At 38.3% G+C, this 13,244-nt stretch overlaps 1 protein-coding gene and 1 pseudogene across 1 annotated transcript in view; both read right to left on the reverse strand.

Annotated features, from left to right (window-relative positions):
* Positions 1-13,244, reverse strand: part of LOC124522185 (leucine-rich repeat-containing protein 37A2-like) — a 334,305-nt pseudogene that overhangs the window by 155,399 nt on the left and 165,662 nt on the right.
* LOC124522177 (uncharacterized) overlaps positions 1-13,244 on the reverse strand; it is a 130,818-nt gene that overhangs the window by 65,359 nt on the left and 52,215 nt on the right. The window contains exons 9-12 of the mRNA XM_047093476.1: positions 3,309-3,419; positions 2,887-2,928; positions 1,188-1,250; positions 452-553 (exon numbers count right to left, since the gene is read on the reverse strand). Of these exons, the coding sequence (XP_046949432.1) occupies positions 452-553; positions 1,188-1,250; positions 2,887-2,928; positions 3,309-3,384 (283 nt within the window). The 5' untranslated portion in view covers positions 3,385-3,419. The remainder of the gene's footprint in view (positions 1-451; positions 554-1,187; positions 1,251-2,886; positions 2,929-3,308; positions 3,420-13,244) is intronic.

Here is a 13,244-nt window from a genome sequence, read left to right on the forward strand (position 1 = left end):
GCCATCATTTCACAAAGTCAGACTTTACCTTTCCATACAGTACAAATATACTCTCAATAATTTTTAAAAATATATGAAATGGAGAAAATAAGGCCACTCTTCATTCACTGGCACCTAAGGCAGTTATTGCTGGCCCTCTAACAGGCAGAACCCCTCCCATCCATTTATTCTTTGTAATTTCTCATTTGTTTCCATTGCATACTTTTCAATGCCTTCCTTTTCCTCTTCTCATTTTAAAATTTCAGACTCACAGTGTATTCAAGAATAATAGCCAGGATTTCTCAACCATGGTCGCAGGATTTCTGACTAAAGCCACCTCGTTCCCAACTAAGAATGAGACGACACCGTTGGTATTTCTTCATAAGAGAAAACAGTCATTACCTTGTAAAAGATTTTTTTGGACAATCTTTTTCACTTAGATATGAAATAGAATTGTTAGAGAAATTCTCACCATCGACTGGCAGATTGTTCACCAACTCTCCCTGTTTCTTATCTTTGAGTTCTATCCCCATGTTTCCTGGAACTTTTTTCATGTCATTGACCTCAACCTCTCCTTCAAAGCAAAAGAAGGGAGACTTCTGGTATTATTGTGAATGATGTCGTGATTCCACACAATTAAAAAAAAAAATTGCCTTTGTAGCATTACAGCTAACTGCTGAATGAAAAGAGACCCAGCCTAAAAAATAGGCCTTTGGGCCTACAGAGGAGGTTTCTCGTTATTTCTAGTATAATCTCTGAATGATAGGCAGGGCAACAGAGCATGCGATTATGAGTATAAACTTTGCAGTACATTAGAATGATACAGATTGCTGATCTAAATAGTTTTCTCAGCACTTTTATTGCTTTGAGATCGCCTCTAACTTTACCAAAACTTTCCTTCGCTTTTTACTGTGTTAAACTGGAAGTTAGCTTTCCGCCATAAAAGAAGGTATGCTAATTATTGGCAGAGATTTCAGATAATGACTTGGGAAACAACAAAGAGCACTGAAGTTTTATTGCTAAAAGTTCTGATAATCTATTATCTAACTGTAGGCATTTATACATAAACATTTTTATAAGATGTGTAAGACAGATTTTAAAAGTCCATGCAATCATGATGTGGAAAGAGCATTATATTGTAATTTAGTGGAAAGAATTTGGTTCTTAGATTTCTAGTAGCATCTTACTCTTAGTTGTTATTCTATTACCTGTTTTGGCTTTTATTCCATCCATTCCATCCATTAAGATACCAACATCAAAGTTCCCATTAGCTGTTAAAAAAAAAAAAAGACTTAGTTGGGATCCAGAAAATGATAGAGCTTTAGAATGAAAACATAAAGTACCCATACTGTAAAAAAGCTTAAGGCAGAGTCCAGTATTTCCACTATTTTATTTGAGTCCATTTTTAATTTTTTTTTTCAACGTTTATTTATTTTTTTTGGGACAGAGAGAGACAGAGCACGAACGGGGGAGGGGCAGAGAGAGAGGGAGACACAGAATCGGAAACAGGCTCCAGGCTCTGAGCCATCAGCCCAGAGCCCGACGCGGGGCTCGAACTCACGGACCGGGAGATCGTGACCTGGCTGAAGTGGGACTCTTAACCGACTGCGCCACCCAGGCGCCCCTATTTTTAATTTTTAATTTCAGGCTTTCTGAGGTTCAATTTGTATTTGCAAAATGGACTCGGAGTCTAGGAAAAACATTTTATGATGCCACACTAGTTCATAAACTCTACAGGACAGTTGATGCTCTCTGTGTTCATCTTTGTTCTGGCAGGGACAAGACTCATGCAGGTACCAAGAGTAAAAGAAGTAAAGGCCATAATTCTCATCTCTTGTCTTTTACTAACATACTTTCTCCTCTTCTTTCTAATCACTGCGTCCATTTCAGTATGGCTGCTGACTAATTATTACTCCACCACTGCAGTAATTGCTATTAGTTCTTTATGACTCCAAATAATTATTATTTTTTCTTATTCTTTTCTGCTCTTTTCAGTTTATCTCTTGATTCATCTTTCCATACTCATGAATTATTCATTTATTAATTCATACATAAAGGGAGACAGATATAAAGCCTCACTCCAAGGAACCACCAAACGGACCAAATAATGACAGTTCTTAGGCAATAAGGCTTTGAAGGAGCTCCAGTTCCCCTCTGCTCCCTCCAGTGGTTTCCAGGCTACTAGTTTTCACTGCAAATAGAAAATGTTATTTTTCAAGGCTATTACGGAGCTGTAAGACAGAGGATGGGAATAGGGCAAATTAAAATATCACAAAGCTCACTATTCTTACTGAGATTCAGTCTTTTTTCTCTTAAATCCTCCCAGATTGCAGCAAACCTTTGGTTAATTTCCAGTTCTGAAAATGTTAATTTTGACAATTTTTGCCCGTTTGCTCATTGCTCTTATGGAGGAGAGAGTTTTTCGGTGGTTCCTATTCTGCCTTTTATCTGACATCCCCAAGTGAGTTTCTGAAGCTAAAAATAACCTCTGGCAATTGTTGATAGTCCCACTTAATTATTTTTTCCAGATGTCCCAGGGAAACTTAAAAGCATAAAGAAAAGAAGCAAATAAAAAACTAACTACATGTTTTTCATTGGTACACAGTAGTATTTGAAAATTAAGGAATGATTCAATAAAAATATCTTTTGGGGAAAAAAAACTCACCCTATCAGAAGGGTATAAAACCCATGGCAAAGACATAACTAAATAGTATATGAATCATGTGAAAAAAATATTTTTTCAGGTAAGAGGCAGTATTCAGTAAAATGTTTCTAGGTGATATTGCTTGACCTCAGTGGATTGTGCTCAGCTAAATATATTCTTTTTTGGTTTATTTAAAGTGGGGATTACTTTGTGATACATCACACTTCAATCCTAATATTTTATTTAATACATACAATACTGACCTTGAATCGTGAAGTCTGGTCCAAGGATATGATGACCCATGCCTATATAGAAGTAGCAAAAATGTCATTCATATTGGCTGAAACCAAAGCCCTTGTTCCTGTGAAAACTACTAACCTGACTGAGGCCCCCGCAACATTCTCAGCCTCTACTAGAATACTAAGAATTGTGATACACTAGACATTAAGTTCCTTGGGTCAAGGACTATGTCTGTATTTCGTGGTCATTGTATTTCTGGCACTGAGCAGAATACATGATATATAGTGCTCAGTAAATATTTGTTAAATAAACGAATAAGTATCAACTTTAGATTAATATATTGAGAGAAAAAATAATTCTTATTTCAGCTACATAAGTCCTATAAAAAATGTCAGCTGCAAAACCCAAATTTTCATGAAGGCATAATGATATCTAAATCACTCACCATCAACTGGTACATCTGAAGCATCTGAAGCAACTGGTACATCATTAAGTTCCTCAGCTGTAAGTTTGATTGCCATGTTTTCAAGAATAGAGTCAAGGTCATGGTCATCATCTTGCAACCCAACAAAAGAGAAAGATACGAGGATATTAAAATAAAAATCAAAATATAATATAAATTCCTAATGTATGGTGGTATCAATTTCATCATAAAAAAAAGAGGCTAAGGACATTTAAATTTTTAAATTTTTTTTTTCAACGTTTATTTATTTTTGGGACAGAGAGAGACAGAGCATGAACGGGGGAGGGGCAGAGAGAGAGGGAGACACAGAATCGGAAACAGGCTCCAGGCTCTGAGCCATCAGCCCAGAGCCCGACGCGGGGCTCGAACTCACGGACCGCGAGATCGTGACCTGGCTGAAGTCGGACGCTTAACCGACTGCGCCACCCAGGCGCCCCTACACTAAAATTTTAAATAAACTATGGAATTTTTTTTGCAGAGTCATGTTTTTCTAAGTATGCAACTAAATCATCTAATTAATGTCGTGTCAATTTAAAATAGTGGATTTCACAAAGCAGGGCAAATCTATGGTATAGTGAAGAGAAGAGCACCAGATTCCAGGCTACATATATGGGCTTGGACTATATGAGCAAAATAATGTGGAGAATCAACACAGTTCTTCAAATAACACAGGTACTTATGCTTTAAATCATCCTCATGATTGAGAAAATTATCCACTTAACATGTATGCATAAGCATGATTCAAAAGTGGCAAGTAGCTGGGTAGACAGAAAAGCATCACTTTAGAAAACGAGGACTGTAATAATAGGTGTCTTCAATTTTACGTGGAGTCTAGAACCTTGTTTACATGGAGTCTAGGCCCCTTTTGAAGCACAGAAGTATGCAGAGTAAAATCTGTCTTTGTCTCAGCTCCAGGCTGGAAAAAAAGAGAGAGAGAGAGAAGAAAGAGTACTCCTCTGGATTAGTTATGGTGATAGATCTACCCACACATGAGTACAGAACTCAAATCTACACTAAATATGTGGGGTAGGAGAACAGAAACCAAAAAAGTCATTTAAAGTTGTCCCATGTCCATCACATCTCTGAAGCGCAGTGCAGAAGAGAATTCAAATTCTCTTGGAGGAGAATACTCTAGATCCAGACTCACGTGAGATTCCCACAGATTTAGATCAACAATATATGAGAAAATAAACAAAAAGTACAAAGCACCCAAGGACATAAGTTAATGAGTGAGAAGCAGACAAAGCAATAAACAGAAGATTTAGATCCCCCAGGGACTTTGTATTATCTTTATCAGGTATCAGTCTTGAAACAACTAAAGAACATGACCAAAAAACATGACATAAGGCAGATTATAAGAAGAACCAAACGGGGGTGCCAGGGTGGCTCAGTCGGTTGAGCGTCTGACTTCGGCTCGGGTCATGATCTGGCGGTTTGTGAGTTCAAGCCCCGCGTCAGGCTCTGTGCTCAAAGCTCAGAGCCTGGAGCCTGCTTCAGATTCTGTGTCTCCCTCTCTCTCCGCCTCTCCCCTGCTCATGCTCTGTCTCTCTCTGTCTCTCAAAAATAAATAAATGTTAAAAAAAATTCTTTTTAAAAAGAAGAACCAGGGGCGCCTGGGTGGCTCGGTCGGTTGAGCGTCCGACTTCGGCTCAGGTCATGATCTCGCGGTCCATGAGTTCCAGCCCCGCATCGGGCCCTGTGCTGACAGCTCAGAGCCTTAATCCTGTTTCAGATTCTGTGCCTCCCTCTCTCTCTGACCCTCCCCCGTTCATGCTCTGTCTTGCTCTATCTCAAAAATAAATAAACGTTAAAAAAATTTTTTTTTAATTAAAAAAAAGAAGAACCAAATAAAGTTTCTAGAGGTAAAAAATATAGGCACTGAAATTAAATTCTCAATAGACAGTTTAAACTAGAGATTAGATTCAGCTGGAGAAAGATAACCTAGAAAGCAGATGGGAGAAATTACCCAGATGAGATAGACAGTATATCTAAGTACATCATATAGTGAATGAAGCAGGCTGAATGGTGGCCCCAAAAAGATATGTCCATATCCTAATCCTTGGAACCTGTATATGTGACTTTATTTGGATAAACGGTCTGTGGAGAGGGAACAAAGTTAAGGATCTCAAGATGAGATATACAATGAAGTGTTTATAAAAATGGAAGGAGACTTGAGATATAAACACAGGGGAGAAGACCATATATAGAGCAAGACGGGGGCCAAGATTAAAGTTATGTTGCCACAGCCAAGGAATGCTCAGGGTCACTGTTACAACAGCAGAAGTGTTAACAGAGAGCATAGTAATAAAAATAAAGATCTAATGCAGAAGGAAGGGGAAAATGTCATATTCTTCTGAATGGGTTCCTTGTTACATTTTTTGTAAAAAAAAAAAAAAAAAAGAAGGAGGAGGAGGAGGACGAGGAGGAGGAGGAAGAAAAAGAAGAAAAAGAGGAGGAACAGGGGAAGGAAGAGAAAGAAGAAGAAACATTTAAGATTGTGACATTTCAGGGGTACCTAGGTGGCTCAGTAGGTTAAGTGTCTGCACGAATTTCAGTTAAGGTCATGATCTCATGGTCATGAGATCAAGTCCATTTCAGGCTCTATGCTGGGTGTGGAGCCTGCTTAGGATTCTCTCTCTCCCTTTTCCTCTGCCCCTCTGCCCCTTTCCCCTGCTCGCACTCTCTCTCTTCTCTCAAAAAAAAAATGATTTTGATTGATGTGACATTTCCATACTTGGACTAAAATGTGATGGAATGTTTGAAAGCTAAAAACAACGCTCAAAAGTAAAATATTTTCAGATCATATGTACCTCAGTTCTTTCAGTATGCAACTGTACTTGTAAACTTTTCTTTCTTCTGAACTTTTTCTCTCCTGAAAAATCAGAGGATTTCTCTTCTCCACAGAGGAATATTGATGTTTCATACCTAAATTGCACAGAAAATTGGAATAATTCCTGAGTTGCTTTTTTTTCTTACTTTTTCTGTTTTTCATCTTTTATCTATAGAAAATTTCAAGCATACACAAAAGTAGACAGACTAATGTGATGACTGGGGCGACTGGGTGGCTCAGTCGGTTAAGTGTCTGACTTTGGTTCAGATCATGATCTCATGGTTCATGGGCTGGAGCCCCGCACTGGACTCTGTGCTGACAGCTCAGGGTCTGGAGCCTGCTTCAGATTCTGTGTCTCCCTCTCTCTCTGTCCCTCCCCCACTCATGCTCTGTCTCTGTCTCTCAAAAATAAAGAGACGTTAAAAAGAATAATGTGACAATCTTCCCATGTACCCATCACCCAGCTTCAATAATAGGCAATCCTATTTCAGCTATATTCCTACTCCCGTTTCTTATTATTTTGAAGCAAATTCCAACATCATATTATTTCATGAGTGAAAATTTTAATATTAATTTCTACAAGGTGTTTTTTCTTTTCTTTTTGAAAAAAAAATTTAATGTTTATTTTTGAGAGAGGCAGCGCACAAGCAGAGGAGGGGCAGAGAGAGAGAGAGAGAAAGAGAGACAGAATCCGAAGCAGGCCCCAGGCTCCCAACGCAGGGCTCGAACTCACAAACTGCGAGATCATGACCTGAGCAGAAGTCAGACGCTTAACTGACTAAGCCACCCAGGTGCCCCAAGGTGTTTTTTCTTTTAAAAAAACACATTTAAAACACAATTATGACACCCTAAAACTTAACAATAAGTTCTTAGTATCATCAAACATGGTCAGTGTTCAAATTTCCAATTGTTTCATAAATGTCAAAATTTATTAACACTCTGCATCAGGATTCAGTAAGGTCACCATTACAGTTTGTTGACTGATGTGTCTTTTAGATCTCTTTTTTATCTATAGGCTCTTTTTCCATGTCTTTTATCATCCTCATTATCACTATTGCCAGGCAATTTGTCCTATAGATTTTCCACAGTCTGGATTTTGCTAATTATATCACCATGGTTGTAGAATTTTAAAGACTTGATCAGATTAACTTCAACAGATTAAGTGTTGAACCACTAAATTGTATACCTAAAACCAATATTATACTATATGTTAACTGGAATTCAAATTAAAACTTAAAAAAGACAGCCAGGTGATTTTAACGTGTAGATAAATTTGATAGTCACTACGCAAACAACCACAGGCTTGTTCCTATTCAGAACTCCCATCAATTGGTCTATAACTCAGCATTTTATAAGAAATACCTTATTCTTCCTTATAAAGGAACTAAAAGCAAAATTAAAAGCTCTTTAGCAGAAGTGGCTCCTTCTTTTTACAGTAACCTGCTATACAAGGGCTACTTAAGTAATACAAAGGACAATGAATGGATTGAATCTGTAACATCTTCAGATGAATTTGGCCCCAAGCAAAATTGTGATGTAGAGGTAATTTTTATCATGCACCTACCTCACTGCCCTTCCTTAGCAGGTACCTTGCCCTTTTGACTCTCTATCCCTTTAAGTCCAATCCCATGAATTCCTGCCCTCAGAGTGCCATTGCCTTGCTCTTAGCCCCCCTGAATCTGCCCTATTATTAGTCTCCTCTGCAGTCCTCCACTCACAAAGGGAAGGACTTTAACTCTTTTGATTACGACCCAGAGTATAAAATACATTTCTATTGAGATGTAGTACACATATACAAAGAGAGAGAACTGAAGTAATTTCACAAAGTAATACTTATTATGTGAAAAACACTCTAGTGTCTTCAATACTATTCGAATTTCTTTTTAAACAAAATACCGGTTAGTGACCTCCTAAGTTGATTTTATAACACACAAGTGAGTCATAATCTAGAATCTACTGCTACTTTATATCACCCATCCTCTCCCCATATATCTCCATTGAGATCTTCATATTTCTGGAACAATTATGATTTCCACATTACTACATGATTTTTCAAATCCTTTATTATTTTTCTAAAGTATAAGTGTGTTTATGTTATGAGATGCCTCAAACATTTTACAGAATTGGGATGACTTACTATAAATAATGAATAAGTGAAAACATTTGTTCTGTACCCTATTCTTCTAGGGCATTGTGTCTCCCCGGTAACCTAGTTTATACAGTGCTAATGAAAGAATGTAAAGGAACACTTCCACCATCTCCCATTCCTTCCTAGGTGACAAGTTTTATTGCGATGTTCTAGAAATAATTATTTTGCCTTTTGTCACTGAACATAAAGGAATAGTGGGATTCTCCATGAGATTATCACCAGATTTGTCAGCAGGAACCTTGCAGGTCAGAAGGCAGTGGTATGGTATATTTAAAATCCTGGGGGCAAAAAATACCAAAAACAAAAACCTGCCAACCAAGAGTACTCCACCCCCCCAAAGCTGTCCTACAGAACCGAAAGACAGATAGTTTCCCAGACAAAAAAAAAAAAAAAAGGCTAAAGGAGTTCATCACACTAGATAGACTGACCTTATAAGAAATGTTAAAGTGGGGGTGCCGGGGTGGCTCAGTCGGTTGAACGTCCACCTTCAGCTCAGGTCACGATCGCATAGCTCATGAGTTCGAGCCCCATGTCAGGCTCTGTGCTCAAAGCTCAGAGCCTGGAGCCTGTTTGAGATTCTGTGACTCCCTCTCTCTCTGCCCTTCCCTTGCTCACACTGTCTCTCTCTCTCTCTCTCTCTCTCTCTCTCTCTCTCAAAAATAATAAATAAACACTAAAAAAGAAAAAAGAAATGTTAAAGGGAGTTCTTCAAGCTAAAATGAAAGGATGCTAATTAGTAACATGAAAACAAATGAAAGTGTAAATCTCACTGGTAGAGGTAAACATATAGTTAAATTCGGAATACTGAAATCTTGTAATGGTGGAAGGTAAATCACATATAACTCTCACATAAAGGTTAAAAGATAAATGTATTAAAAACAACTATAACAACAATAATCTGTTAATGGATACACAAATATAAAAGGACATAAGTGGTGACATCAAAACCAAAATGAGAGTGAGGTGTAAAAATGCTGAACTTTTGTATACATTTGAAGTTAGGTTGTTACCAGTTTAAAATAGGCTTATAAGATGTTTTATATAAGCCTTATGGTAACCACAAAGCAAAAACCTACAGTAAATATACAAAAGATAAAAAGAAAGGAATCAAAGTATATCACTAGAAGGGCACCTGGCTGCCTCAGTCAGTGGAACATGCGACTCTTGATCTCGAGGTTGTAAGTTTGAGCCCCACATTGGTTGTAAAGATTACTTAAAAGTTAAAAAACATAATTTTAAGTACATCACTAGAGAAAATCATCAAATCACAAAGAGAGAGAGTAAGAGGAAGAAAGGAACAAAGAAAACAAGCAACCAAGCCAGAAAACAAGCAACAAAATGGCAATACTAAGTCCATACCTATCAATAATCACCTTCAATGTATATGGACTAAATTCTCCAACCAAAAGACAGAGTGGCTGAATAGATTAAAAGAAAAAAAAAAAAAAGAACCAAATATCTGCTGCCTCCTAGAGACTCCCTGCACCTTTAAGGACACTTATAGACTGAAAGTCAAGGGATGGAAAAAGATATTCCATGAAAATGGAAACCAAAAGAGGGCAAATGTAGCTATATTCATATTAGACAAAATAAATTTCAATAAATATTTTTTGGTTTTTGTTTTTTTAATTTTTTTAATGTTTGTTTATTTTTGAGAGAGCGACAGACACAGAGAGTGAGAGGGGGAGGGGCAGAGACAGAGGGAGACACTGAATCCAAAGCAGGCTCCAGGCTCTGAGCTGTCAGCACAGGGAGCAACACAGGGCTCAAACCCATGAACCATGGGATCACAGCCTGAGCGAACGTCAGTCACTTAACCAACTGAGCCACCCAGGCACCCCTCAATACGTGGTTTTTTTTAATGTTTATTTTTGAGAGAGAGAGAGAGAGAGAGAGCATGATTGAGGGAGGGGCAGAGAGAGAGAGGGAGACACAGAATCTGAATCTGAGCTGTCAGCACAGAACCCCATGTGGAGCTCCAATTCATGAACCGTGAGAGCATGAACTGAGCTGAAGTTGGACGCTTAACTGACTGAGCCACCCAGGTGCTCCCATCAATGTATGTTTTGTTTTTTTTTTAATGTTTATTTATTTTTGAGAGAGACAGAGACAGAATGCAAGTGGGTTAGGGGCAGAGAGACAGGGAGACACAGAACCCGAAGCAGACTCCGGGCTCTGAGCTGTCAGTACAGAGCCTGATGCGGGGCTCAAACCCACGAGCTGTGAGATCATGACCTGAGCTGTAGACGGACGCTCAACCGACTGAGCCACTCATGTGCCCCTCAATGTATGTTTTTAAGCCAAAAATTATAACAAGAGACAAACAAGAATCATTACATAATGATAAAGGGGTGAATTAATCAAGAGGATATAGCAACTGCAATGTTTATGTATCCAATATTACAGCATCTAAACATATAAAACAAATACTAACAGATCTGACGGGAGAAATAGACAGCAATGCAGCAATAGTAAGGGACACTTAAATACCCCACTTTCAACAGTAGATAGACTAACTAGAGAAAAATGAAGGAGAACATTGAACTTCAACTATACTGGAAACCAAATGGACCTAACAGACATATAGAGAGCATTCTATCCAACAGCAGCAGCATATACATTCTCTCAAGCACACATGCAACATTCTCCAGGATAGATAATTTGTTAGGCCACAAAACACGTCTTTAAAATCTTAAGAAGACTGAAATCATATCAAACATCTTCTGTGACCACAAAGGTATAAAACAAGAAATCAATTACAAGAAAAAAACCTGAAAAAAAATCACATATGTAGCGATTAAACAATATGTTCCTGAACAACCAATTGGTCAAAGAGAAAATCAAAAGGGAAATAAAAAATACCTGGAGACAAAGTAAATGAAAACACAATATACCAAAACTTACTGGAGGCAGCAAAAGCTGTTCTAAGAAAAATGTTTATAGAGATAAACACCTACATAAAGAAAAAAAGAGGGGCACCTGGGTGGCTCAGTTGGTTGAGAGTCCGCTCGGCTCAGGTCATGATCTCACATGACAGCTGATAGCACAGAGCCTGGAGCCTGCTTTGGATTCTGTGTCTCCCTCTCTCTCTGCCCCTCCCCCACTCACACTCTGTCTCTGTGTCTCAAAAATGAATAAACGTTAAAAAATAAAACTTAAAAAAACAGAAAAAAGAAAGATCTCGAATAAACAACTTAACTTTATATCTCAAGGAACTGGAAGGAAAAAAGGAACTAAGCCCAAAGTTAATAGAAGGAAGGAAATAACAAAGCTCAGAAATATAGACTAAAAAGACAATAGAAAAGATAAAAGAAGCTAAGAGTTTGTCTTTTGAAAAAATAACCAAAACGGACAAATCTTACTAGACTAAGAAAAAAAGAAAAGTCTCAAAATCAGAAATAAAGAGGAGACATTCAACTGATAACAGAAATACTAAAGCTCATAAGAAATTACTATGAACAATTATATGCCAACAAATTAGATAACCTAAAAGAAATTTATAAATTTCTAGAAACATACAAGACTGAATCATGAAGACATAGAAAATGTGAACAGACCGGGGCGCCTGGGTGGCGCAGTCGGTTAAGCGTCCGACTTCAGCCAGGTCACGATCTCGCGGTCCGTGAGTTCGAGCCCCGCGTCGGGCTCTGGGCTGATGGCTCAGAGCCTGGAGCCTGTTTCCAATTCTGTGTCTCCCTCTCTCTCTGCCCCTCCCCCGTTCATGCTTTGTCTCTCTCTGTCCCAAAAAAAATAAATAAACGTTGAAAAAAAAAAAATTAAAAAAAAAAAAAAAAGAAAATGTGAACAGACCAATTATTAGTAAGGAGATTGAATCAGTAATCAAAGACCTCCCAACAAAGTCCAAGATGGCTTCACTGGTGATTTCTACTAAACATTTAAGAATTAACACCAATCCTTCTCAAACTCTTCCCAAAAACTGAACAGGAGGGAACACTTCCAAACTTGTTTTATGAGGCCAACATTACAGGTAACAAAACCAGACAAGGACACTACAGGAAAAGAAATCTGCCGTCCAATATCCCTGATAAACATAGATGCAGGGGCGCCTGGGTGGCGCAGTCGGTTAAGCGTCCGACTTCAGCCAGGTCACGATCTCGCGGTCCGGGAGTTCGAGCCCCGCGTCAGGCTCTGGGCTGATGGCTCAGAGCCTGGAGCCTGTTTCCGATTCTGTGTCTCCCTCTCTCTCTGCTCCTCCCCCGTTCATGCTCTGTCTCTCTCTGTCCCAAAAATAAATAAACGTTGAAAAAAAAATTTTTTTTTAAAAAACATAGATGCAAAAATTCTCAACACAATATTTCAATAGTACATTATATTAGTACAATACAATATTAATACTAATTAGTACAATACTAATATTGTACAGTATTAGTACAATATACTAATATTTCAATTGTGCATTAAGAGGATCATAGACCATGATCTAGTGGGATTTATTTCTGGAATTCAAGGATAGTTCAACATAGGCAAAACAGTAAATGTGATACCCCACATGTGATACCCCAAATGTGATAGGGAAAAACCCATTCTTCTTCTGTGTTTCTCCTTTACTCCTCCACGACTACCACACTCACAACACTTCTGACACCAGATGTGTCAGGTATTCTTCCCCACCACCAAGCAATTCTCTGCCACACCAACTGGGTGTGGCACCAACTGGGTCCTACAATTTACCTCAATTCTAACACTATCTACTTGGATAGACTGTCAGATTCCACAGGTTAAGGGATCTGTCCCACAAGGCTGCTCCCACCCCACTTGTGCCAATCACAACTCCAGATTGTGACCTGTGCTTCGGACTCATCACCTATAAATGAGAGGCTCCCAAAAGACCCTCCTTGGATTTGATTAATTTGCTAGAAGAGCTCACAGAACTTAGAAAAATAGTTACATATGTTTACCAGTTTACTTTCTTCAATAT

Source organism: Lynx rufus, unplaced genomic scaffold (assembly GCF_022079265.1).
Source record: "Lynx rufus isolate CCGP_SWC_20201006 ecotype Redwood Valley unplaced genomic scaffold, mLynRuf1.p SCAF_34, whole genome shotgun sequence".
Taxonomy (NCBI): domain Eukaryota; kingdom Metazoa; phylum Chordata; class Mammalia; order Carnivora; family Felidae; genus Lynx; species Lynx rufus.